Genomic DNA, 27,533 nt, shown 5'->3' with positions numbered 1-27,533 from the left:
ATAGTACAAAAAAATTACTTTTTTTTTGATTGTTTATAATTTATTTTTAGATTTCTTTGTCAACAACCTATAAACAGTTTGTGAACTGCTGTTATCTAAAGTAATCTTTAATGTTGAAAAGTTGAGTCTGGATTTATTTAATCATTTCGCAAGAATTTTTTGAGGCCTTTGACTGTCTGTGGGATTTGAAAACATTCAGGCCTAATAAATTGTAGTTTTTTTTTTTTAACTTTGACACATTAAAAACGATCAGTTCTGTTGAATCTTTTAGAAAATGAACACTATGCAGTATTAATTCACATTTGATTATTCAATTCTCCTTTATTGAATTCATCTGTGCTTGTAGATTGTTTTTTTATATTTTATGCATATGCACTCCTGTAGAGAATCATCTAAATTAATCCAAAATTATGAACTCTTTCCAAATAATTATGCAACTAATCTAGTGTGTTCATGTTGCAAAATATATCGCAGAATAAAAAATATCACAATGTTAGATTTTTCCAATATCATGCAGTCCTATTCTGTAGAATACATTCATAAAATCTTCATTAAAGTTGTCAAATTTAGTTACTACTAATACACAATACTGGAAATGGATCTTTAACATGGTCATATGAATATGAGCTGTACTTAATAGTCTAATGATTAAAAAAAATAGATAAATGGTAACCCCAATCTATTTTTGGCCTAAAAATATACCTGTGCAATTGAAGGTTGGTTTGGTGGTGGAGGGTTACATTGTGATATATCTAAACACCCTTATAGTCCACATGCATTCTAACACTAACAGCCAAATCTGTGACCTAAAATCAGAGTATTTGTAGAGAATCAGTTGCACATTAGTATTTTATGATATATGTACTGTTTTTAAATTAATATATGGTACTTCAGTGTGCAGTAATCTGTAATGACTATGGTCTGGTTGGGCAAGTAGTTGTTGGGCATATTGTTATGATGCTGCATACTGCTAGGCAATTGACAAAACACAAAATATTTCTTCATAATGCAGAAAAATATGATACATGAACAAATATCTCCGATTCTTACAAGAAAATGCAGTGTATATTACAATATGTGCCGTTATTGTTGCAATATGTTGTGTTAAAATAACAAGTTTATCGTACAACACCTTAATCAACATGACACAAAATTCCTTATAGTTAAATAAAGCTTCTCCAAAAATCTGAAGTTCTTGTAACATGTAAATGAGTGGCTATAAGATAGAAATGATAGAAATGGCTAAAAGAGCAAGATCTGATTGGTTCAGACTCTCAGACGTCACAAAATCGTTGTTGTTTTTACATAATATCCATAGGAACTGTGTGTTTTATGTATGTATTGTTAAATCAGCTATTCCGCTAACTATTCTGGCATATGTTTGATATCTCATTCACACACACACTTATACACCAATTTTGTTTACCCAATTCACCAATACCACGTCTTTGAACTGTGGGAAAAAACGGCGCACCCAGAGGAAACCCACGTCAACACAGAAAGAACATGCAAACTCCATACAGAAATGCCAACTTACCCAGACGGGACTCCGTGCACCGTGCCTCGCATGTATACTTTAGTACAAGAGTAAGATCTGACTGCATGGTTCAAAACATCAAATTGTGTTGTTTTAACAGCATTATAGTTTCCATAAGAACTGTGTTTTATGTATGTATTGTTGAATCAGTTATTGTTTAATTTAGATCTAGATTTAGATCATCAGCTTGACTGAAAGACCTGTTATTGGTGACAGACAAAGGAGACATCCAAAACATGCAGTGTTGGTGGTCCTTCAGGAACATGGTTGAGAAACACTGTCTTAAAGGAATAGATCACCCAAAACTGAACTTGTTTACTCTACCTTGTGTGGTTTAAAACCTTTATGAGTTTCATACTTTAGTTGAACACAAAAGAGCATATTTTGAAGAATGCTGGTTGAAGCCATTGACTTCCATTTTTAATTACTAAATAGACGCTAGCTACCTGCATTTTTCAAAATATCTTCTTTTGTGTTTAACAGAAAATAAACTCAAATAGGTTTTGAACAGGTAAATGGTGAGTAAATGGTGACAGAATTTTCAATTTTGCATATACGCTCCTTTTACCTGCTACAAAAAATGCTGTTCAAAAAATACTGGTTAAATTATTATATATTTATGTTTAAGATCAATATTCATTTATTCACTTTCTTTTCAGCTGAGACCCTTTATTAATCTAGGGTCGCCATAGTAAAATGAACGACTAACTTATCCAGCATTTGTTTTATGCAGCGGATGCCCTTCTAGCTGCAACCCATCACTGGGAAACATCCCAACACACTCATTCACACACATACATACACTATGGCCAATTTAGCTTACCCAATTCACCTATACCGCATGTCTGGACTTATGGGGGAAATCAGAGCACCCAAACCAACACAGGGAGAACATGTAAACTCCACAAAGAAATGCCAACTGACCCCGTCAAGGCCTGAATCAGCGACCTTCTTGCTGTGAGACAATTGTGCTACCGACTGAGCCCTTGTGACACCACTAAGATCAAAGTATTGTACCAATAACAATGACATCTTTCAAAAAGATTATTAATATTTACAATTTGTGCATATACAAAGCATACAGTATGTATTTATTCATATTTCCAAACCAGAGTTTTGATACATGTTGAGTCCCTCCACTGGTCTGATGTTAATATTAAACCATTTTTCAAAAATCAGTGGAAATAACTTTTACATGTTAACTTTTACATGTTATTACACTATAAGAAGGTAGGCCTACAGGGAAAGTTGAAATTTAAAAACATTTGGTAAAATTTTCTCATTAAAATCAGAAGATTTTTTATTGACACAATTGAATATGCTCTATGGAATCGCAATTTGACTGTGCAGTATAGCTTCAGTTGTCATGGCAACAGTAGAATTCTTTAGCAGGTGAGGGTGTCAACTTTAGAACAGTAAACGTGTCAACTTTAGAACAGTGGTGTGAAGGAAGAAGAAATTGTGGCTGGTTGTTTTTTCAAGCTTTTTCGGTTTACGTGTGTTAAAGTTCTAAATTTCCAACATGGATCTAATCCCCATGCAGAATATTACTCCATCAAGTGCAGAATTTCATGATGAGTCCTCTAAATGTTTTCAAGGCTCTTCGCTGCGTCAGAGACTCTCACAGTCCATCAAATGCTGCTTTATGCTTGGGACAAAAACTCCAGTTCAGAGTGTTCTCATAAGCCCACGAGATCCTGACAGAGCAAAGAAGAGAAAACGTCCCAGGATGGTATGATTGGTTTGATTAATACTTAATTTAGAAGAAATGATAGCATCTGAGGTATAGTTAAATCTTAACTAAAGTCCCCGTGAACCGGAAGCTATGACTGTTAATATTTTCGTATTGTGACGCAGTTCCTAGAGAAATGGAATATTTAATCACAAAACAGTGGACGTGACTTGTTTTTTTCTACTGTGAGCTGAATGGATGAGTAAAGTAGGCAGTTCAAGTGTTTAGGGACAGTAATTACTACCTAACAGACCCCTGCTCACCATTTCTGTTTGTTGTCAAAACTGACAGTTGGAGCAGCATTATTAAATAAATACGGTAGCCACACCCATTTGGTAAGATATATGCAATCTGACAATTTAACTGAAAAAAAAAACAAAAAACAAGGTTTTTCAGATTTTAATTAAAGATTAGAAGGGCAAACTATTTTTTTTCTAAATAACATGCTCAGATGAATTGTTCACCACAAAATTAGCAATGTGAGCTAACAAAATTATCTAGTTAGTTTTGATTTCATGGGGACTTTAAGATAATAGAAAGTACACTAATTTTTTTCAGGTGTGGGTCACCCCCTCCAGAGAGGATGAGCTCATCAGCCCTGAGAAACAGCCTTACTCTGAACAAACTCTTTCTGTGGAGAATGAGGGTTCACCCAGTAAGAAGTTTAAAGGAGATGTGACTAATCATCATGTCTTCGTTGAGCACTGTTGGACACACCAGTGCTGCCCAGAAAAAGCTCCAGTGATTCCCTCATCGCACTCTCAAACAGTATGTTTGATTTTCCTGTTTTTACTTAAACAATTTGCTCAGTGTCTTTAAAAAAACTCATTTCTAATCACTGATTTATTTTATCTTTGCCATAATGACAGTAAATAATATTCGACTAGATATTTTTCATGACACTTCTATAAAGCTTAAAGTGACATTTAAAGGCTTAACTATGTCAATTAGGTTAACTAGGCAGGATAGGGTAATAACGATGGTTTGTTTTGTGGACTATCGAAAAAAATATAGCTTAAAGGGGCTAATGATTTTGACCTTAAAAAATGTTCATAGGGTAAATGTTTAAATGTTTTTTTTTTATTAAAAACGGCTTTTATTCTAGCCAAAATAACGCAAATAAGACTTTCTCCAGAAGAGAAAATATCAAAAATACTGTGAAAATTTCCTTGCTCTGTTAATCATCATTTGCGAAACATTAAAAAAATCAAAGGGGAGCTAATAATTCTGACTTCAGCTGTGTCACTTTTTGCAGCTTTTCCATTTGGGGATCAAGGAGGAAACACAAATTTCTTCATGACAGTTGCCTTATTTTACATTATCCTTATCAAACTATATACAGAAAAAAGAAATTTGGGAGAGTGGGAGTGGGGGAACAATATTAAAAGTAAAAATAAATCTTAAAATTCAACAGAAAAAGGACATTAGGTTGAATGGGAGTAATGTACTCAATCCATTTATACCACAAGTCAACAAATGTATTATTATTATTATTTTATTTTTTTTGGTTATGCACACTGTATGTTATTTTGTCCATAATAAGTATATTTTCAAAACAACAATCATATCTTGCATTTGTGGTGGATTAGGTTTATACCAACATCTAGTAATGGCTTTTTTACTTGAAGCAAGGATGACTCTATACATATATTTTCTTTTTAAGAGATCCATTGACAGCATCCCTAAATGAAATTCCTCAAAGCTGAAATCAATTGAAGTATTTAAGATATTTCCTAAAATGCTATGTGTTCCTTTCCAAAAACTACTAATTTTAGAATATCCCCAAAATATGTCAAAATAGTTGGCGTCCTGTGATCCGCAATGCCTCCAACAATTTAAGTTCCCATGGAATGACACTTTGTGTTTTAGAGTAAGGAAAAAAGAAATAATATTTCTCCAGCAAAATTCTCTCCAATACGAAGAACGGGAGTAGCCCATAGTAATTGACATATATTTAGCTAATCCTCAATTGAAAGGATGATACCACTTTCTTTCTCCAATCTTTCTTTAAGTTGCTCAGTGTCTTATTACAATTATTTCCTCTAATAAGTTAAATATATGTGCTCTAATTGATTTAGACTGATACATCTAGAAATAGTGATGACTAAATCTGAGGCATAGCCACATCCAGACCAATCTTACAAGGAAACTATTTTACAAATTGTTCGAAAATTAGTATGAAATTATAAAATTGTATGTTTTCATACATATAAACTGGAGGTGTTGCCCCTAAACCCGACCTTTATCTTGGGATCAGTAAATTGTACTAAAATATAAACATGTGATCGGTCAAATGTACATGAACTAGTCAAGAATTGCAGACTGATTGTGTTGACACATCTTATTAAACATCACCTAAAAATACTCAATCTTTTTTAGATGTTGCTGAGCCCCAACATGCGAGATGAGTCCACCAGGGCAAGGCCAGTTCCTTCTGTGGAAAATGATGGACCCTCCAGTTTAAAGGGTCTACACAAGGACTTCAAAAGACAGGAGGTCTCATTACTTTTCCACCCAAGACATCAACACACCATACAGGAAATGAAAAGGAAAGCACAAAGAAAACGACAAGAGGCTGCTCGTGTAACAAATTTGGGACTGGACTGCAATATTTTGGCAAAAAGAGCTGACAGTCAAATTCTACAAATTTTCAATCAGTTAGACAAAATATGGTTCTTCTCGCCATGAGAGCAGTCCAGCGAGAACTCCAGCCTCAGAGCACAGGACCAGTGATGGCTCCAGCCCTAGAATGCCAGCCCAGTGTTGCCTCCAGCATCAGAGCCCTGGGCCAGTGTAGGCTCCGGAGACTGCTTCACCTGTATTATTGTATTAAAATTGTATAAAACTTTTTAAAATAAAATTTGTAATAAAATGAGCTGACAATCTTTTATTATTAAAATATCTTTGCTAATCAACTTGATTATTTTTTAAAGATGTTGTTCCTAAAGACAAATCTGAGATTACATTTTTTTTTCTTCAAGAATTGCACTTATAAGAATTTATCTTAAGAAATTGATTAACTTACAGCTTATTTTAAGATGATTTTTACTCTTGCCATTCTAGGAATCATAATAGTATAACTGCAGAGTCTGGCCTTTCATAACCATAACTCATCCATGTTCTGTAGTATGTCTCCCATTAGAATCAAGGATGTCAAAAATGATTACCAGACAAACCATTTTTAAAAACGAGAAAGCACTGCTCATGCCAACAACGAATCCTAATGGTAGCCAGCGAGTAGGCCAGCAGAATGGCACTGGCTAGAGAAGTCCACAGATGGCAAAGGCAACGCCGAGGATTTGTTCCTTTCAAAGCGCTGACTGCAGCAGAGGCTGTAAATAAGCCTGAATAGATTTATGAGCACTCCTGTATGTCTCTGCAAGGTATCAGGGTGGACCATTAGATACAGTTCTGTGGACAGAGATAGGGGATTATGCTGAAGATAGAGATACAGATACAGATAGGGCGAGGGCATGAAAGCATCGGCTGACATGTCTATTCATTATTTAGTCAGAGATTTATGCTACAATTTGCTCAGATGGCGATAGAGAGCGGGAGCGTGGGTTTGATGGAAGCTGAAATTAGTTTAAAATAGTCAATATGCTTTAAATGATCAGAAGAGAACAGTGAGGAGGTGTAATGGGATTGATTTCAACTTTAAATTAGTATTAAATTAAGATACATTTCAGGGTCAGGAAAATGCTTTTATTTTTATATGGCCTATAATTCTTAGGAATGAATAAAATAATGTTTGCGGCATTCAGTTATTTTTCTTGTTATTTGCTGTTTTTCATACATCCAAATAACATACATCCTAATGGTTTATGAGATGAATCACAGTAGTTTGTACTTTTTAAGAAATGCTTTGAGTTTGCTTTTTTTATTATTATTGTGGTTAAAGAGATTCTGAAATTCCCTGTGAATGAATAATGGATTTATGTACATTGAAATGTTGTGTCTGGTTTTGAGTACTAAATCAACAAAGGCGAGATACTGCAAGCAGGGACTGAACTGATGAAGGAAAGTCACAAAAATAAAAACTTAATAATTAAAAGACTGAAGATGGAATGGTACAGCGATATCTAAATATATTTTTTTCTAGAGGCTTTTATTTTGCCTTAATATCAGTATATAAAATATAAAATTACAAATGTAATTAAATTAAAGCTTTCCATCCTTGAAAGTGGATTGAACAGTCTGCTTATATATGCCCAAGGTTGTGACTGAGATGCAAAGGTGTAAATTAAAAATCATCGCTCAATATGAAAACACAATGCAAGTGTAAATGAAACACTTTGAACTGTACAGGATATGAAATAATATGCAAATATAGGTTGTGTTTCCAAGTGGTTAGTGATTCAAATTATATTTTAAAAGTTCAGAATACAGGCATATTGCCACATATTGAACATATAACTCATTTATTCATTCGTTTTCTTTTCGGCTTAGTTCCTTTATTAATCTGGGGTCGCCACAGTAGAATGAACCGGCAACTTATCCAGCATATGTTTTACACAGCGGATGCCCTTCCAGCTGCAATCCATCCCTGGGAAACATGCATACAGATTCATTCACACACATACACTACGGTCAATTTTACCATACCCAATCCATACATTGGATTTGTGAGAAACCGGAGCAACTGGAGGAAACCCATGCTAACATGCAGAGAACATGCAAACTCCACACACAAATGCCAACTGACCTAGCCAAAGCTCAAACCAGCCACCTTCTTGCTGTGAAGTGATCGTGCTACCCACTGCACCACAGCAATTAATTAAAGGTACAAATGTAAATTTTTACCGTTTAGCCGTGAGGTATCTTATGTGGAAAAGCTGTTTTTTTTTCTTTTCTTTTTTTCTATGCATGGCAGCAATTCATACACTGAAATGTAGATTGTACTTCTGATTTGGGCTAATCTTACAATATGTACACAGATTTGACTTAATAAACACAAAGCAATGACTATATGCAATATTCTATGAAATTATTGCTGACCAGTTTACGCATTTTTCCACATTTTGTCTATTTTTAGTGCACTAAATCCATGTAACTGTGGTATCTTGACAGGAACTGATAAAGAAAATACATCAGATCAAAAAAAAAAAAAAATCAGCAATTGTTTAATGGCTCTAAAGTTGTTAGAGTTGTCACTATTTAGACAAAATGTTTTTTAAAAAAAAAACATTTAGACTCAAAACACACATCTATGAATGGAAAATAATAAATAACTTTAAAGTGATTTCTTAATTTATTCTGATTAAGAATATCCTTTCTGATTCAGGCAAAAACACACTGTAAAAAATACACATGTACCATATATATATATATATATATATATATATATATATATATATATATATATATATATATATATATATACAGTATGAGCAATATCACAAGAGTAGCAGTGCGGTGTGGTTGTATATCAGCCTATTGATATCGGCACTGTGTCAGGGTTCGTGATGGGAAATGGGGAAAAAGGAGCGAGGACTCAAGTGCAGTAAAAATGGGAATTTATTAAATAATAAAAATAAAATAAAATGCAAAATAAACTACCCCGAGGGGGAAAACATTAACAAAACAAATACATACACAAACAAACTTCACTGGGCTGGCTGGTAAGGAACAGGACTGGAAACATGACAAGACAAGGGTTCAAACAACAACATGTGATGACGAACTGGCACAGGACAGCAAATGTGAGGGGTATATAAACTGTAGAAAATTAACACACAAACAGGTGAACACAATTAACTAATAATGGGTTAACAAGGAGGGTGGGACAAGACAATAGAGCGCATGACACAGAGAGACAACACAAGCCATGCGCTCACTTAACAGGACAAGAACATGCAGCCAATGAGAGAACTCATTAACCGCATGTTCATGACAACAAACACAACACTGAAGCACACGACAAAAGCACGTGACCACAATGTAAACACCAAGCCACGTGCTTTGACAAGAGACGCAAGACACAAGCACACGATAGATAAACACCTTACCGTGCGCTCACACATAAGCAACGCGCATGCTTCATCTCAGCGCCAACCAAAACTGAAACCAACTAGACGGAGGCGCCGAGAATAAAGCAGCGCGCTGCTGACAGAACAAACACAAACACTAGTACAAGAGCGCGTGCGTCTGAGGGACGCAGAGCGTGCGCGGCCACATCAAGTGGCAGCGCGCACACTCTGCGTACACCCACGACGGCGCGCGCGCGCACACAGAGACAGAAACAGGACCAGACATGGAGTAGTGTCAGAGCTCTGCCACCAAAACAAGAATTTACAAGACCAAAGTGGCAGAACCCTGACACCAGTCTCCCACCAGTGACGATATACAGCCACATCGCACTGCTACGAGTGTGATATTGCATTTATACAACATAATCGTATGTATCAAAAAGAAAATCGAACACGGAGACTCTCAAAGCCCTTTTATAAGTGGTACTACTTTCTTCTGCCAATCATTCACATCTGCAGCCGATGTCAGAACAGCAAAAGCTGTTACTAACTTACCAACATCACTTTAGAGCTAGTGTTAAAATGATTCTCTAGCGTAATGCCTAAAGTGATGACATGATTTTGCTGACATTTTAAGACTTCAAGGCTGAACAGCATAAAATGTCATCAGTCTACAGAGATTTCCCTGTATTTGTCTGTTGCAATTGGGAGATCACAAAAATTAACTCCGAACAAACCAAAGCAACTCAGTCACTACCAGAATACTGTTGTGCTTGCTATAAGAAAAAATGCTGAACACATGCAGATATCTGCTTGTTGCTTACTGTATGTGGGCGAAGTAATACACAAAAAAAGGTGAAGAGGCCTTTGTGTGCTGTTTTATATATATATATATATATATATATATATATATATATATATATATATATATATATATATATATATATATTTTTATTTTTTTCAATGCATTTTTTTATGTTTTTTTTAAATGCATGCGTTGTGAGGATTTGTCGTATTTAAGCTTTCAAACGGATGAAGATCTTTTCGTAATTTGTTTTCTTAAATTCCAGCACGTTAAGCTCTCTTGGCCACCATAAAAAAAGTGTAATTTAACATCCATTAACACATTTTTTACAGTTCAAAATGATTTAAAAGATCTTTTTAATGATGGATTCACACATTTTATTTAGCTACTTCTAAAATAAAAATATATATTTGGGTAACACTTTACAATGACATTACATACATAATGATGTTTTATTATGTAAACTAAACATTACTTTAATATGGACTAATAATGAGTTCATGCATGTGCTAATCATAAACTAACTTTAACTAAAACATGAGTCACATAAGTTCATGCGTGATTAAAGACTACCTTACTTGTTAGTACATGATTGTTTGTTAATTATTGTATTAATTACTACATTGTTTTATGCTTAATTTAACCATCATGAACTCATGATATGTTAATGTATAATTATATCATGACTTTACTTAGAGGGGCACATCCTCATTAACCCATTCTTAACTAATAATGAACACCTTATACATATCCATTTAGTGTGACAACGGTAAATAACAATAGAAAAGTGTTCTGTCAAAAATGAACAGTTTAAACACAGAAGTTCATGAGTAGTTAAGGGTGAGTTAATGATGATGGGCCACTCCAAGTAAAGTCATGACTAGGGCCAGACGGAATTAGCAGGCATTTTTTGCTATTTCTGCGCAGAATTTTGGTAAAAATCTGTGGATTTATGTGAAATGATTTTGGGAGTATTATAACTAAAACCTTAATATATAAAATAAAATAATATTTTTTAAAACTTGTATCTAATTTTTATAATGCAAATCCAATTAGATCCCCTTTTTATTTTGTAAACAAAGAAGGTCTCTCATATAATATATATGATAAAAGACAGAAAATATTACTTTACAAACTATATTGTATATAAATCATATACATATTTTAATATTAGTCAATAATATAACTGAAATTACTTTAAAAACTAAATAAATATGAATTTACACACATTTACACAAGTAAAAAAAATAGGCTAAAAATCTGCGGAATTCTGCTTGCACAGATTCTGTGTGGGCCTAGTCATGACATAATTATAAATTAACACCTAACGAGTTCATGTTGGTTACATTTAGCTTAAAATTAAATGCTAATTAATACATTAATTAACAACATAACAACCAGTTAAGGTAGTCTTTATTCACACATGAACTTAAGTGACTCATATTGTAGTTAAAGCTAGTCCATGATTGGTGCACAGATTAACTCATCAATAATTCATAATTAATAAAATAACATAATAAAGTACTGTTTAGTTTACATAGTAATACATCATTATTCTGTTAATGTTACCTACCTGTTACCTATGTTTGTTTTAAATAATAAAAAAAAAAAATCTTAAATCTTAAAATGTCTAATAAACTACAGTAAACAAGCCTTCTCACAATAGCTAGAAATAGGATGAGTTTTACGATTGTGTAAGAAATAAACAGAGTTCTCATGTAAAAATCATACTCTTTGGCCAGAAGATATGTGGCAACACACAAAGCTAAAATAAGCCAGAGCAATAACATTATGAAAGATCTGCCTGTCCCGCACTCTCACACTGCCCTCCACTCTGTCTCTCTTCTGTCTTCACCTTTTTATTTATAGCGACATTTTGCAACTACTGTACACCTCTTTCGTCTATTTGTTTGTTTAAGCGAGCATCAAGAAGTGAGAGGTCAAATAAGCAAAGCATGCAATGTTTATGTCTTGAGTGGATGAACCAGAGAAAAAAGCTGCGCACTACAGGCCCCATATAACACTATAATTAGCTCTGCGCGGATGGTTTTAATGAGTGTGAGGTTTGACAGTGAAGCTTTCTAGCTCAAATGATTTCGTTAGGCTTGTGTTTATTCCAGTGTGTGGGTTTTAATGTGCGTCCCTAAGGATGGCTGGTCAGCACTGATTATAGTAACAACCCCCTTGGCCTGTCCAAATAACAGTCATCTGCGCCACACTGTTTGTTATTTTGCTCAAGTACTATATATATATATTCAAGCTGAAAATGACAGCCAAGGATTCTTGGTTTCTTGTCACGGACTAGCACTGCTAAGCGAAGGAACTCAGCTGGATGATTTGATTAATGTACAGTACAGTGGAGTTTAGAATTAAAGAGCAATTTATAAACACTTGATTTTTTTTTACATAAATAATCTATTATGTGACCCTGGACCACAAAACCTTTTATATTCCACGCATGTATCTAATTTTAGCCAAATGTACAAAAATCATTAGAATATTAAAATAATAATAATTAAATTTTTATTTTGATAATTCCCCCCAAAATAAAAATCTACTCACTATTATTTCACCCCTAACTGGTTCCAAACCTGTTGATCACAAAAGAAGATATTTTGAAGAAAGCTTGAAACCATTGATATCCATAGTAATTAAAAAAATAGGAAAAACAATTACTATGGATGGCAATGGTTACAAAGTTACAAAGGCAATGGTTGGTAAAGTTTCTTCTGTGCATATATATAAAACCTTCATTTCATTTCATCAACCTTCATAAAACAACATAGAAAGTCCACATAGAAATCCATGATTAATAACAGAATTTTAATTGAGATATGGGCTAAACTGCTGTTGCATCACAGCAAGAAGATTGCTGGTTCAAGTCCTGGTTAGCTGGCATTTCTGAGTGGAGTTTGCATGTTCTCCCCATGTTTGTATGGGTTTCCTCCGGGTGCTCCAAAGATATTTGCTATACAGGTGAATTGAATAAGCTACATTGGCCATAGTGTATGTGTGTGAATGAGAGTGTATGGGTGTTTCTCAGTGCTGGATTGCAGCTGGAAGGGCATCTGCTGCGTAAAACACATGCTGGATAAGCTGGTGGTTCATTCTGCTGTGGCAACCTTTAATTAATAAAGGAACTAAGTCTAAAAGGAAATGAATGAATAATTGAGATATTTTGTCTATAACTCTTAGAGGATTAACTTACGTAAGTTATCATTCTTGAGTATTGTAACATTAACATTTAAGAGTAAAAAATCCAAAGTTAAATATCTCAGTTAAAGTGTAGAATTTGAACTCTTTTTAAGTGTCAAGGAACCATCAACTCACAGTAATGTAAAGCAGAGTTCTTTTTTAACTTGATACAGCATAAATGATCTAATTTGTGTTGTACAAGACTGTCACAATCACCAGTGATCTAGCCTATGCAGATCGCATGAGAACTACAGATCTGCTATGATGCTGTGCGCCAGTCAACACCAACTACAGCTGACAATAATCTGGACACTCAGGCCTCGTTTACACTAATACGTTTTTGTTTTAAAACTCATTTGCTTCTGTTACGCCATCCGTCCAGACTATGCAGAAGTATTCGAGCGTCGAACACGAAGCGTTTTGGAAACACTGAAGAGGCCATTTTCGTTCTAAAACGCTGCTGCTCTGTCCCAGTGTTGAAGGGGGAAAACAGAGACATCTGAAAACAGAGAAATCTGATTGTGGCTTTTTCCTCCCTATTAAGTAGCCTACACACAGTTCAGCCTTGCATCCTCTACTTGTAAGTTCAGACCTCGCAAGCTAGATATGAAAAAACTCCCGAAGACACGTCACACGTAATTCTTCAAAGGGAAACGTGAACTTAATAACTTTGTTCACATCACCCTGGCTACGTTGTTTCACTTTCTTAACAATAAATTGAAAACATCATATGAGGAACTGCCTATTTTCATTTTGATATTAGCAACTTAACAGACACCAAAGATGTTAAGGCGTTGTGTAGCTACATTAATATGACCGTCATTTTCACTTTATGCATATTTATAACAAAACAGAGACTATAACATTATTGCCTCGTTTAATTTTTATTGAAATATGAAACATACCGTCTCTTTTACTGAATATCAGTTTTAATAATCAATAATGACCATAAAGGTAAGCAATCAGTCAATTGTGCAGAATCAGTGTACGTGGTTAAAATATTACCCTAACTTATCTTTGTGCCTAGCCAAAACACGTTACCTGAGAACAAGTAATAGATTCAAAAGACCAAAGTCGGGGAATTTGTCGTTAGATATAGACAACAAGATGAATTAAATATCCTGTTTAACAAATATAGTAAGATTAGATCCAGCGGTAGATCCTTGATGAACAGTCCGACATGCACAGCTCTCTAATGGGTAGATGTGCTCTCAAATCACGCTGCAGTGCATGCCAGAGTGTGTGTGGTCATGTAATTTAGACGCAGAGTTCTTCAGAAACGCTGGGTGAAACGCTAGTGTGGACCCGGGTCGTTTTCATTCTAAAATGCTATTTTAAAACTGAAACGTATTAGTGTAAACGGGGTGTCACTTACACACACAGCTGAAACTCATACTCAGTGATTACCTGGACTATAAAGACACCTCTCAGGGCGTACTCACACTATGCTATCCGAACTGTGCGTTTATTAATCATTCCTACTGTTTACTGAACGCAAATTGTCGTAAATTATTAAAGACGCAAACCCCTCACTGCAAGACAGCTGCACCTTCAGCAAACCTACTAATTCCTGCAGCACCAGGACTTTGACTGTTTATGAGCGTATTATTTGACTGCGTGTCACTGCATCCCAAACGACTAAACCGATATAACTAAAGAAATTTCCGCTGTGCTGAGTGAGCGCGCTTACTGAACAGCACATCATCGATGACAAAAGCGCACTCTGGTGCGAATGCAATATGAGTGCAGGCCGTCAGGGAGACGGGAGGGGGGACAAGCATGCTTCGCCCGGTTCAAGGCAACAGTACATAGTATGAGTACACTCTTATTTTCACACCCTTGGCTGAGTTTTGTAAGCTGTTAGTGAACAATTTAAAGTGATCTTCTTGTTGAGCCTTGGTGTGTCTTTGACCCTTGCCTTGTTTAATGTTTTCTGTTGTTTTGCTGCGTTTTTTTTCTTTTCTTTTTTTTTCAACGTTTTGAATTTTCTGCACACTACTCTTTGTCCTAGTGCTGGGCAAAGCGAGGGTTTATAAAACTCTAAGGGCTCTATTTTTATGATCTAGATGCAGTACAAAGCGAATGGCGCAAAAGCATTGAGGGTGTGAAAATGCACTTTGCGCCGTGGTGCATGGTCTAAACATCCACAATCTTCACAAGGCGCTAAGTGTCTCTCTATGCGGCCGCTTGCCGTGTATTCTATCTCAAATAACAAACTCGAAAAAGATATGAGAATGTTTCATATTACTTGCAAATGCCTATAACCCGAAAATATGTAAATGACACTTGCCAGATTTTATTCTGGAGAGCAGGCATGAGGTTCAGCTGTGTCCTTTTAAATTTCTGTCTGATTCAGACTCTAACTGATACGCCTGACAGCTTCTCTGACTGACAGTGTTTAAACAACGCAAAAGTGCTTACTTCTAGGGGTGTGATACTTTTCCTGGTGACTTGGAGCCGATCCACAAATTTCAGCACATTATGTTAGCTGACCAATCAGAGCATCTTGAGGGCAGGCTTTCAGAGGAACTAGGAAATATGACAGACGTTTTCTTGTTAGCCGAGTAGCTATATATAATCAAAATAGGATATATGAAAAATAACGTGATTTTCTACAAATGAAACATGAGCACACATTGCTTTGCATCTCATAAACACAACCAAGCCTTAAACATACACTCTGGACCACCACTTTAAGAGTATTTGTACAAGTCAAAATTCTAACTTGGGTCATTTGCAGCATAGTCATTCTGTCCACACGCACAGTCCATGAGGCTACTGCATATGAGTTTTTTTTTTCTGACCTATCAGTCAAATGCCGATTCGGCATGTATCAAAACACATCTAAAATAATCGATGCTTTGAATCGTCATTTTCAATAGTCATGTGACCAACCTAGGTATTTCATATCAAGCTTCGGTGTAGTGTTTTGAAACACTTCAGGATCTGGACACTGTCAAAACATCCGTTTCATGTCAGCCATCCCTAGTTTTTCCTCGTATTGATGATTGCCTGTCGATGATTTTTTTTAATAAAGCTGCATGTGGATCCTCACTTCCATTGTCCCTGACTTATTACATAAAGGCAACTCTTGAGTGTTATTTTAGCTCAAATAAAAATTGGGACAATATGTTCACTCATTTGGAGATGATTTTAACTCCACTAATTCTAAATAGCACCACTAATTGTGGCGTGCATTTTTATTACCAAAAGTAAAATTAGCACCAGTCCTCCAGGTGAGTCTTGCATGTGTCTGTTTTTGCATCTTGAATGTCATTCAGTCTGACATAATGACAACTGAGATCTTACAGTCTGACATGGGAATCATGTTTGTACAACAGTCGACAAACGTTCGAGGTTACTAAAGTAACCCTTCGTTCCCCGAGGAGGGGAACGGAAGCACTATAAGTGGATTTGATTTGTAAAATCCACGCATTGGGAGGATTCGGATCAGAAGCCGCTTGTCTGGAGAGTATTGAACGGGCCAATGAATGAAATTAATTGGCAGCGTAAGCTTGCGCAGGTGTGCGACATCTGCAATTATCTCAGCATATAAGCACACCTGAAGCCAGCAGACGATATCCTTTTAAGCTGAAGAGACTTTCAAACAGCTAAGGGACAGTCATTATGGCGACGGAGTATAGTGCTTCCGTTCCCCTCCTCGGGGAACGAAGGGTTACTTTAGTAACCTCGAACGTTCCCCTTCGGGGGGAACTTCAGCACTATAAGTGGATTTGATTTGTAAAATCCACGCATTGGGAGCCCATTGAAAGCGCCATAATGACTGCACCTTACCAACACCCCCGATGAGGAGATAGTCAAGCAAGCGTGACGCACCCACATCATGGGGGGCGCGGTCCTCCAACGTGTCCCTGGCCCTAATTCATCCTACTTCAACAGAAGTTTTACGGATTTAGATATATTTTTTGGGAAGTCGTGAGCATCTAGATAATTCTAGGAAATACGACAGTACGTTGGGAAGCGTGCAATCCCGATAGGGAGGACGCTGCGGAGGCCATCCGTTACCCAAGGGGGGGATAGATGGCAGAATTTACATATGGACTAGCCCTAAAAAGGGGGAGTACGCATAGCAAAAGAGTGGTTAGCGGAGAGGGAAGACACGGGTCCGCCCAGGGGGGGGACTTAACCGTGGCGGAATAAGCATATGGGATCGCCTAGTGGGGATCACGCATAGCAGGCACCTATACCCAAAACGCGGGCTGACCAGCGGGCAGACCTACAACGTAGTGGGCCAGCAAGTGACTCCTCCGCTGAGTCAGTGCTGGGGGCCACGGAGGAATCTGCAGGGCTCACCTGACGGGGAACTTTACTGACAGATAAAAAAGGCGCACGTACCTCCGTGTTAGGGAGAATGGCGCAGCAAGCGTGTTTCAACACCCTACCGAGTTGTCTCCTCAATCACCAAAGGGTTACCTAATACCCTTGAGGAAACCGGCTCCACTCGCAGATTGTAAAACCTTGCAAATGTGTTGGGTGTCGCCCAGCCCGCAGCTCTACAGATGTCTGTTAGAGAGGCGCCGCGTGCACGCGCCCAAGAGGATGCAACGCTCCGAGTGGAGTGTGCACGAACTCCCGGGGGACACGGCTGACCTCGACTCGAATAAGCGAGTGAAATGGCATCCACAATCCAGTGGGATAATCTTTGTTTCGATACGGCACTTCCCTGCTGCCGACCGCCATAACAGACAAAGAGCTGCTCAGATGATCTAAAATTCTGAGTACGGTCCACATAAATGCGCAGAGCGCGAACTGGACAAAGTAAAGAAAGGGCTGGGTCTGCCTCCTCCGGGGGCAGCGCTTGCAGGTTCACTACCTGATCTCTAAAGGGGGTGGTAGGAACCTTGGGCACATAACCGGGGCGGGGTCTCAGGATGACGTGAGAGTAATCCGGCCCGAATTCCAGGCACGAGTCACTGACCGAAAATGCCTCCAGGTCCCCGACCCTCTTGATGGAGGCCAACGCAACCAGCAGAGCTGTCTTCAGGGACAGAAATCTTAGAGATACTGATTCGAGTGGCTCAAAGGGATCGGATCGCAGACTCGTGAGAACGAGGGCGAGATCCCAAGAGGGCATGAGAGGGGGGCGAGATGGATTAATTCGCCTAGCACCCCTAAGGAACTGGATGACCAGGTTATGCTTTCCCACGGTGCCGGCCGCTACCACGCTATGATAAGCGGAGATGGCGGCCACGTAACCTTGAGAGTGGAGGGCGACAGCCTGCTGTCCAACTTCTCTTGAAGGAAAGAGAGCACAACACTAATCTGGCAATTTCGGGGGTCTTCTCTGCGAGAGACGCACCATTCAGTGAATAGACTCCACTTCAGGGCGTAGGCGCGCCTCGTGGAGGAGGCTCTAGCCTGAGTGATGGTATTAACCACCGCAGTCGGTAGGTTACCTAAGTCTTCCTCGCGTCTAGGGACCACACGTGGAGGTTCCAAAGATCGGGGCGAGGGTGCCAGATGGTGCCCTGTCCCTGAGAGAGTAGGTCCTCTCTCAAAGGGATCCGCCAGGGGAGGGCCGTCGCGAGGAGTGAGAGCTCTGATATCCAGGTCCGGTTGGGCCAAAGGGGCGCAACTAGCAGAACCTGTTCCTCGTCCTCCCTGACCTTGCACAGAAACTGTGCGAGCAGGCTCACTGGGGCAAACGCATACTTGCGCATGCCCCGAGGCCAGCTGTGGGCCAGTGCATCCGTGCCGAGAGAGCCCTCGGTCAGGGAAAAAAACAACTGGCAGTGAGCGTTCTCGGGGGAAGCAAACAGATCGATCTGGGCCTCCCCGAATCGCGCCCATATCAGCTGAACAGACTCGGGGTGGAGTCTCCATTCTCCAGGGCGTAACAGCTGTCGTGAGAGCGCATCGGCTGCACGATTGAGCGTGCCTGGGACGTGAATGGCGCGCAGCGATTTCAGCCGCGGGTGACTCCAGAGGAGCAGACGGCGGGCGAGCTGAGACATGCGGCGAGAGCGCATACCCCCCATGCGGTTGATATACGCCGCCGCCGCCGTACTGTCCGTCCTGACCAGCACGTGTTGGCGCTCCAGCACCGGTAAAAAGCGGTGGAGAGCGAGGAACACTGCCAACAGCTCTAGGCGATTGATATGCCAATGCAGCTGGGCACCCTTCCAGAGGCCCGCAGCCGCATGCCCGCGACACACGGCCCCCCAACCCGTGTTGGAAGCTTCTGTTGAAACAACAACATGGCTGGACGCCTGTCCTAGAGGCACACCGGCCTGTAGGAACGAGGGGTCGTTCCAAGGGCTGAGGGCGCGGCGACACAGCGCAGTAACCGAGACCCGGTGTGTGCCCGCGTGCCATGCGCGTCTGGGGACCCGATCGTGAAGCCAGTGCTGAAGTGGTCTCATATGGAGCAACCCGAGCGGCGTGACGGCGGCTGCGGATGCCATATGCCCCAGGAGCCTCTGAAAGAACTTCAGTGGGACCACTAGTTTGCTGTCGAGCTCCCTCAGACAGTTCAGCAACAGGCGAGCGCGTTCCTCGGAGAGGTGCGCTACCATGGTGATCGAGTCCAGCTCCATCCCGAGAAAAGAAATCCTCTGCACGGGGGCGAGTTTGCTCTTTTCTCGGTTGACCTGAAGCCCCAGTAGGCGGAGATGCCGAAGCACCTTGTCCCTGTGCATAATCAATTGCTCCCGCGAGTGGGCTAAAATCAGCCAGTCGTCGAGATAATTGAGTATGCGAATGCCCGCGAGCCGAAGGGGCGCTAGGGCACCCTTCGCGAGTTTGGTGAAGACCCGCGGAGACAGAGAGAGCCCGAAGGGGAGGACCTTGTACTGCCACGCTCGACCCTCGAACGCAAACCGCAGAAATTGGCGGTGGCGTGGAAGAATGGAGACATGGAAATACGCGTCCTTCAGGTCTATGGCTGCAAACCAATCCCGAGGACGAACGCATTGGAGAATGCGCCTCTGCGTGAGCATTCTGAACGGCAGCCTGTGCAGACAGCGGTTCAAAACGCGCAGATCTAGGATTGGCCGTGACCCACCGCTCTTTTTGGGTACGATGAAGTATGGGCTGTAAAACCCACTCTCCATCTCGGCTGGAGGAACCGGCTCGATTGCACCCTTCGCCAGGAGGGCAGCAATCTCCTCTCGCAAGACAGGGGCGGACAGGGGGCTGACCCTGGAGAAATACACGCCCGTAAACTTGGGGGGCCGTTTCGCGAACTGAATCGCGTAACCGAGTCTGATTGTGCGTATGAGCCACCGCGAGGGGCTGGCCCGCGCTAACCAGGCAGGCAGAGCCCTCGCTAATGGAGTCATCGCTACAATCGCTGACGTACCAGCGGTGGGGCAGCGCGGAGTGGGTGTGCTGATCCGGGAAGCACAAGGGTCCCGCGGAAGAGCTGGAGGAGAGCGATTCGCTCTGGCTCCGCACCCTGACTCCGGAGAGGGGGCTGGAGGGCTGAGGGAAGGGAGACCGTCCCCCCAGCGCTCGTGAGCCACTGGCGAAGCATGTAGAGTCTGCGAGCCGGAAGGCAGCGCGTCCCGGACTGGCAGAACTCGTGCAGTCACATCCGGGGAAGGGAAAAAGTGCTCTTTTACTGATGTTTTGGTGGCACTGAAAAGTACCGTTGTTATCGGGGCCCCGCCCTCCAGCGGGGAAAGAGCAAGTTTCCTCTTCTCCGGATGGCCTGTCTCAGGGACGCTTCGCGGTCCGTTTACCGGACTTAACGGCGCCCTGAGCAGGAGGGGCTGCCTGCTTTCGAGGTGAACGCCGCGCCCGCTTGGCCGGAGGCGCAGGCGGGGGCGGGGCAGCACTCGTTGGCGGGCGCCCTCGGCGAGGAACAGCGGAAGTGGATGGCTCGGCGGGCGGAGCGGGCTTACGGCCACGCCGATAGATGACATTGCCCATCGCATCCGACTGCTCTTTCACCGCCTTGAATTCCTGGGTGAATTCACCGACGGTGTTGCCGAACAGGCCAGCCTGGGATATGGGCGAGTCAAGAAAGCGAACTTTGTCAACGTCGCGCATATCGGCCAGGTTTAGCCAGAGGTGGCGTTCCTGAACCACAAGTGTGGACATCGTCCTCCCCAGCGCACACGCGGCGGACTTAGTAGTCCGAAGAGCATAGTCGGTCGCGGTGCGCAGCTCATGTAATAAGCTTGGGTTGGACCCGCCCTCGTGCAGCTCGGCCAGCGCCTGCGCTTGGTAGCGCTGGTAGGTGGCCATCGCGTGCAAAGCAGAAGCAGCCTGGCCCGCAGCCTTATAAGCTCTGGCTCCGAGGGAGGCAGACAACCTACAGGCTTTGGACGGGAGGCGGGGCAAACCCCGCCACGTAGAGGCGCCGCGCGGACAAAGATTGACCGCGATAGCGCGCTCCACTGACGGGATCGCCTCATACCCCCTGGCAGCTCCGCCGTCAAGGGCGGTGAGGGCGGAGGCACACGCAGCACGGGCAGAGAAAGGTGCCCTCCAAGACTGCGTGAGCCTACTGTGCACTTCCGGGAAGAAGGGGACGAGAGGCTTCGAAGGCTTCGCCTTCTGGTCCTCTACGTAGCACCCATCTAGTCGGTCCGGCCGCGGAGCTGGGGGATAAACCATCTCCAACCCCACGGCCGAAGCAGCCCGGGAAAGCACGGCTAACATGTCCGCTTCAGGATCCGATTTGACAGCGCTCACCTGCCCGGAGGGGGCGAGCGGGTCCGGATCTTCGTCGGACAGTGAAAGCCCACCCTCCGATGCCGCTGAGGACATCTGATCTCCGGTGTCAGCGAGTGTGAGAGCTACCATCTGGTTAGACGGATAACTCTCACCACCCGAAGCTTGGATGGAGCGCCGTGAGGAGCGAGAGGTCCGCGAGCCCGTGGGCGGCGGATTATCTCCCGCTGAAACCCTCAGATCTGCCCGAGCGCCCGCTGCTTTTTTAGAACAGGAGGCAACTGGGGTGACTCGCTCTCTTGCGAAAGTTAGCCGCGATCTTAGCTGTGCAACGGTCATGGCATCGCAATGACGACATGAACCGCCCGCGAGCACCGCATTAACATGCTGGACCCCCAAACATGCAATGCAGTGATCGTGTCCATCATCCGGAGCCAGGAAACCCCCGCATCCAGAAACGCACAGTCGGAGCGCCATCCTGAAAAGGACGTGCTGCACGACTGTGTTGCTCTTTTAGGAAAGTTGCAACTATACGCACCGCTCTGGAGGACCGGACCCAAAGAACCGCAGGCAAGGGAGTAAACCAGCTCGACCGTCTGCCACCGCGAAGACCCACTCTGGACCGGGAGACACACTCGTTCGCTCTGAAGTGCTGATCAGCAAGAGGAACCCTCATCGACTCACTCAGAAAGGATCTGAAGCGAAAAGGATGGCGTCTGCTGGCTTCAGGTGTGCTTATATGCTGAGATAATTGCAGATGTCGCACACCTGCGCAAGCTTACGCTGCCAATTAATTTCATTCATTGGCCCGTTCAATACTCTCCAGACAAGCGGCTTCTGATCCGAATCCTACCAATGCGTGGATTTTACAAATCAAATCCACTTATAGTGCTGAAGTTACCCCCGAAGGGGAACTACAATTGCACAGTATCCACTGGGCTTCCTTTTCAATTGTCTTGTTTATACTGTGATTCAGAATATTTGCAACTTGTGGAAAATGCTTTAAAAACTGCTCACTTACTCCCGTTCAACTACTTAAAATTAGTAAATAGTTGGTTGTTCTCTATTTTTGTCCTCCAAGAGGACTCCTGAACCCTACTGTACAGCCATTTTGAATAATAATTTAAATATAAAGCATTTAATAATTAATTTACATATGGTAATTGGAAGAGGCTTGTTGTCATTGGCACTTTAGCAAATCCTACAAACACGATGCCTCACTTCTACTGTAGGTTGGACTGGTAAGATCTACCTTTTACCTTTATTTAATCATTCTGTTGAAGATAAATGTCTTCCCATCGGCCACGTGTTGTTAAACATTGTGAAGAGTCAGAAATCAGCAGTGGTTGAAAGGTTGCTCCCTTGAGTCTACAGCCAGCTCTTTCTACCAATAATGTATGAAAAATAGGCCTGAAACTATTAAAAATGAAGTAATTACAGCAACCATATAAAAAGGCTGCAAATTTAGCCTTAATTAAACTGCCACTCAATATGTTATAGCTACCAAATGTTGGTTTATGAATGTATATTACCTATAAATGAAACAAATTTGAATGTTTTATTTATATTCATGTTTAGTCACAAGATGTGTGATGGTTACATACAGTATGTTCTACTTAATATTAATGAGGATTTTACATTTTAAATAATACATTTTGTTATAAATAACACTTTCGATAATGAAAGTGAAATATTTCATGGATTTATACCCTATGCCTATACATTTTTATGTCCCATAAATTTAAAAAAATATATATTTTTTATGGTCATTTTTTATCATGTACTAACAAAAGTATGACATTTAAATATAAAAATGAGTGAAAAGTCATTTGGTTAAAAATGATGAATAAAAAGTCAGATCATGTGTGGAGTATGTGAAGGATTCATAACTAATAGCTAAATTTAGATTTTTCCTAATTATACAAGAATAATTGTGTGATCATTTTATCGAGTATTATATTTTTATTTAAGGCATGGCAGTTAAATATTGTTTTAATTAATATATTAGTGAATGTTTAGTGCTTGAATGATTTATTTTCATTTTAGATAACAAACTATTGGTTACAGTCAAGATGATCAAGACCAGGGGTCCGTTCTTCATATCTCTCTCAAATGATCTAAGATGATTTGGCAGATCCTGGTTCTTTTAATTTTGATAACTGATCTCTGGCTAATTTGGTTCTTCAAACAAGTTCGCAAATCAAATTAAAATGTCTGGATGAACTGATCTGAGATCGCTGCATGTGTTGTGAAGGACAGACCTATCGATCCTCGAAATCATGATCAGCAATGCAACAATTGGCTGACGGCACTGCAGCATAATGACATCATCCGATTAATATTCAATTATCCATTAATTACATAAAATTCATAGAAAACGGCTTTTAAATATGATACGCTATCACTTTCGGGCTACAGGCTCTATGCATTCATATGCCAAGAGTATTTAGCAATTTATTTAGTTTTACAGTTAGAGCTGATTTTCTTTATTAGTAGCCGGTTTCTTGATCGGTGTAAATAATATCTGGCTCTTTAAATTAGTTTTGCATAATAAAAGCATTTTGATGGTCGTAAAAGAAAGTTGTAAAATCATCATCATATTAGCTGTCAAAACATGGTCATCACTGCATAAATGTATAAAAAAAAATAAGTAGAATATTGTGTATGTCTATACACATATCGTACTAAAGTGATTGTACATGTTTGAATCTAAAAGCCCCTATCAATAAATTTTCTCTTTAAACCACCAGCAGGTGATGGTCCAAGTACTTTTATTCAGAGTGCAGATTGCATAGGTTTTATTAATATATATTTTTAAACATATATATATATATATATATATATATATATATATATATATATATATATATATATATATATATATATATATATATATTGTTAATATATACAATAAATAATATATATTTATAATATATATTGTTAAAAAAAATGTTTACTATTTTCCAAAGTGTACATAACTACTACTGTAAGAAAATATATACTGTAACAAAAAGTTTAGTATTATCTTTGTTTGAACTGACCCGATACCCTGCTATGACAACAACTCTCACATGAGTTTTGAAGTATGAAAAGATCCTGGACCATGTCAAATCATCTATAACTTAATCCAGCTAAGGAATCCACGTACGAAGAACGGACCCCTGAAAAAAGGCAACAAGCAACACATCAATGTAAAACAAAACAAAACATAGCATAAACTAAAACAAACTGTATGAAATAAAATAAATGGGAAAAATGTAAATGAAACAATTTAAAATTAGAGTTAAATAGGCATGGCAAATAACTAGGGCCAGACAGAGTCTGTCAGACATCAGACAGTTTTTTCTATTTCTGCGCAGAATATTGATTTATGTTGAATGATTTGGGGTGTATCATAAAAATTTAATATGTTAAATTAAAAAATAATGCATTTTTACCTTTTCTTTAATGTTTACAATACAAATCCTATTAGAACCACTTCTTTAGTAAACAAAGCAAGTCTCTTATCTAATATATCTACCAAATATCTACTAAAAAACCAATATTACTTTACAGACTGTAAACCATATGAACATTTTCATATTTGTCAGTAATACTACTGAAATTAATTTGATAACTAAATAAATATAAATTTACACATATTTACACAAGTAAATTAACAGACTCGATGGGCTGAAAATCTGTGGATTTCTGCAGATTCCGTGTCGGCCATATAACATAGAACTTAAAATAACTAAATAAAGTAATAAAAAGACTGAAAACAAAACTAATGATCAATACGAATAAAAATGATCTCATTTGTTCTAATATATATATATATATATATATATATATATATATATATATATAGACACACACACACACACACACACAAACACACACACACACACACACACACACACACACACACACTTCACTGTCCATCCTGAATTTTTGGCTAGCTTTTAATGTGCCGCAGTACTGATGTGAAGTCATTAGAACTGACAGAATGAAGTCAAAGTTATCTTCCAAACTTTCCAAAAAGCGAAGTATCTCTGTGCTTTCTTGACTGTTTCCTTCTCTCCGCAATCGTAGCTCTTGCAACTCCCCTACATGGCAATTATATGAGTGCTGAGTCGGCATCTTTTCTTCTCTCAGTTATAAGTTAGCAGACACTTGACTGTGGCAGGTAAGCAGTGCTTGCTAAGACCTTTATTACCAGGACTGTCTCCCTGCGAAATGTCACCGCGTTGTATTGTTAGAAAGCTAGATTCAAACAGCTGCATAAACATGAGGTTACAGTGCTTTGGCAGACCTGTTCTGCTTAAGTTACTGTACACCGAAGAAGATGTCAGGTCATGGTGAATTGACTAGTTCAGTTATTTAGTACATATTGCATCACAAGGCAGAAACCCGGTAAATTATTTAAAAAAAAAAGATTTAAATATGTGACTCTGGACCAATTATTATTTTTTTTTATCATCATAATAAAGCTATATATGAGCAATATCACACAGTGCCATATGACTATTAATCTGCGTGCGTTGTGAACTCGCCTTAGTGACCCTACCAGTTACAATATACAGCAACATGGCCATGCTATGCATGTGATACTGCGTTTAAACAACAGTTCGACGGCATAATCGTGTGTATAAAAAAAATCAAACACGGGGAAGGTCTCAAAAACCCTTTTGTACGAGGAACTCCTTTCTTCCGCCACGCATTCATATCTGCAACTGACGTTCAGAACAGCAAACGGTTGCTACTTCACCAATGTTACTTTAGAGCTAGTATTTAAATGATTCACTAGCTTAATATCTAAAGGGATGACAAAACAGGTCATTTTTGCTTACATTTTAAGATTATAAAGCTAGACATGTAATGCCATCAATCTAACTTACAGAGATTTCCCAGTATTTCTGTTGCAATCGGGATTTCAAAATAACGTTAATTAACCCAGACACTGCCAGTTTCTGTAGTATAAATACAGTAATATAAATACACAAAAGAAAGAAAACAATGTAGAATGTCATTTACCTGATTTATAATGATTTGTTCTGCAATAGTTTGAAATTTACGCTTAGAAAATGCTGTTTCTCTTACCAAAGAACTTCTTATGCAGCCTCTGTCGCCGTCTTGTGGCGGAACGTCAACTGTCACTTTTTTTTTTGTCTGCTCAGGCATGATGGCCGATGCACTGAATTCGATGCTCCGAAGTTATATCTTTAAAAATATAAAAAATTATAAAAACTATTTTAAAATAGGCACTATCCTTAAAATAAACTGTATTGTTGCAATCTAAACAACTACATTCTTGACTTAAAAGCTAGTAGAGTGTAAACTGTAAAGTGTCCTCTGCTTGTCGCCATGTGTGGGCGGAGTAATACACAAGGGTGAAGGGTTAAGAGGTTGGACAGGGCTGTTATTTGCAGAATGTCAATCGGCTATCAGCCAATCAAATTCAAGAACAAGACAGAACTGTTTATATATATATCATTTTTAAGGGGTTTAAACAGTTGTGTGGCCACAATCTTATTTTATTTTTTATAATCCCACTTCGTACAAAAAGATTGATGTGCTTTCTTTGTACATGTCATCAGAGAGGGAAAGCCCCGCCCATTAGTGACGATTAAGAAGGACATTATTAGTCTTGCTTATGAATATGCCTTTATGCTG

General features: G+C 39.9%; 1 protein-coding gene and 1 long non-coding RNA gene across 3 annotated transcripts; one reads left to right on the top strand and one right to left on the bottom strand.

Moving 5' to 3' along the window:
* Positions 1 to 233: 233 nt before the first annotated feature.
* Positions 234 to 8,366, top strand: LOC137490437 (uncharacterized). Its single transcript, XM_087276214.1, has 3 exons — positions 234 to 3,269; positions 3,828 to 4,037; positions 5,649 to 8,366. The coding sequence occupies exons 1-3, from the start codon at positions 3,060 to 3,062 to the stop codon at positions 5,955 to 5,957; spliced, it is 729 nt and encodes a 242-aa protein (XP_087132340.1). The 5' UTR covers positions 234 to 3,059; the 3' UTR covers positions 5,958 to 8,366.
* On the bottom strand, positions 4,776 to 27,259 carry LOC137496768 (uncharacterized). 2 transcript variants are annotated; one of them, XR_015504051.1, is made up of 3 exons: positions 26,961 to 27,259; positions 15,660 to 15,767; positions 4,776 to 6,680 (listed from the first exon to the last, which is right to left on the bottom strand). It is a non-coding gene; the product is annotated as an uncharacterized LOC137496768 (long non-coding RNA). The 2 variants fall into 2 exon arrangements; XR_015504052.1 differs by having other exon boundaries at positions 5,975 to 6,085; positions 26,961 to 27,252.
* Positions 27,260 to 27,533: the final 274 nt, after the last annotated feature.

The sequence above is a fragment of the Danio rerio genome, chromosome 12, assembly GCF_052040795.2.
Source record: "Danio rerio strain M-AB ecotype USA chromosome 12, GRCz13ab, whole genome shotgun sequence".
Classification (NCBI taxonomy): domain Eukaryota; kingdom Metazoa; phylum Chordata; class Actinopteri; order Cypriniformes; family Danionidae; genus Danio; species Danio rerio.
The sequence above is the reverse complement of the archived record's forward strand: the minus strand, read 5'-3'. Positions and strand labels throughout refer to the sequence as shown.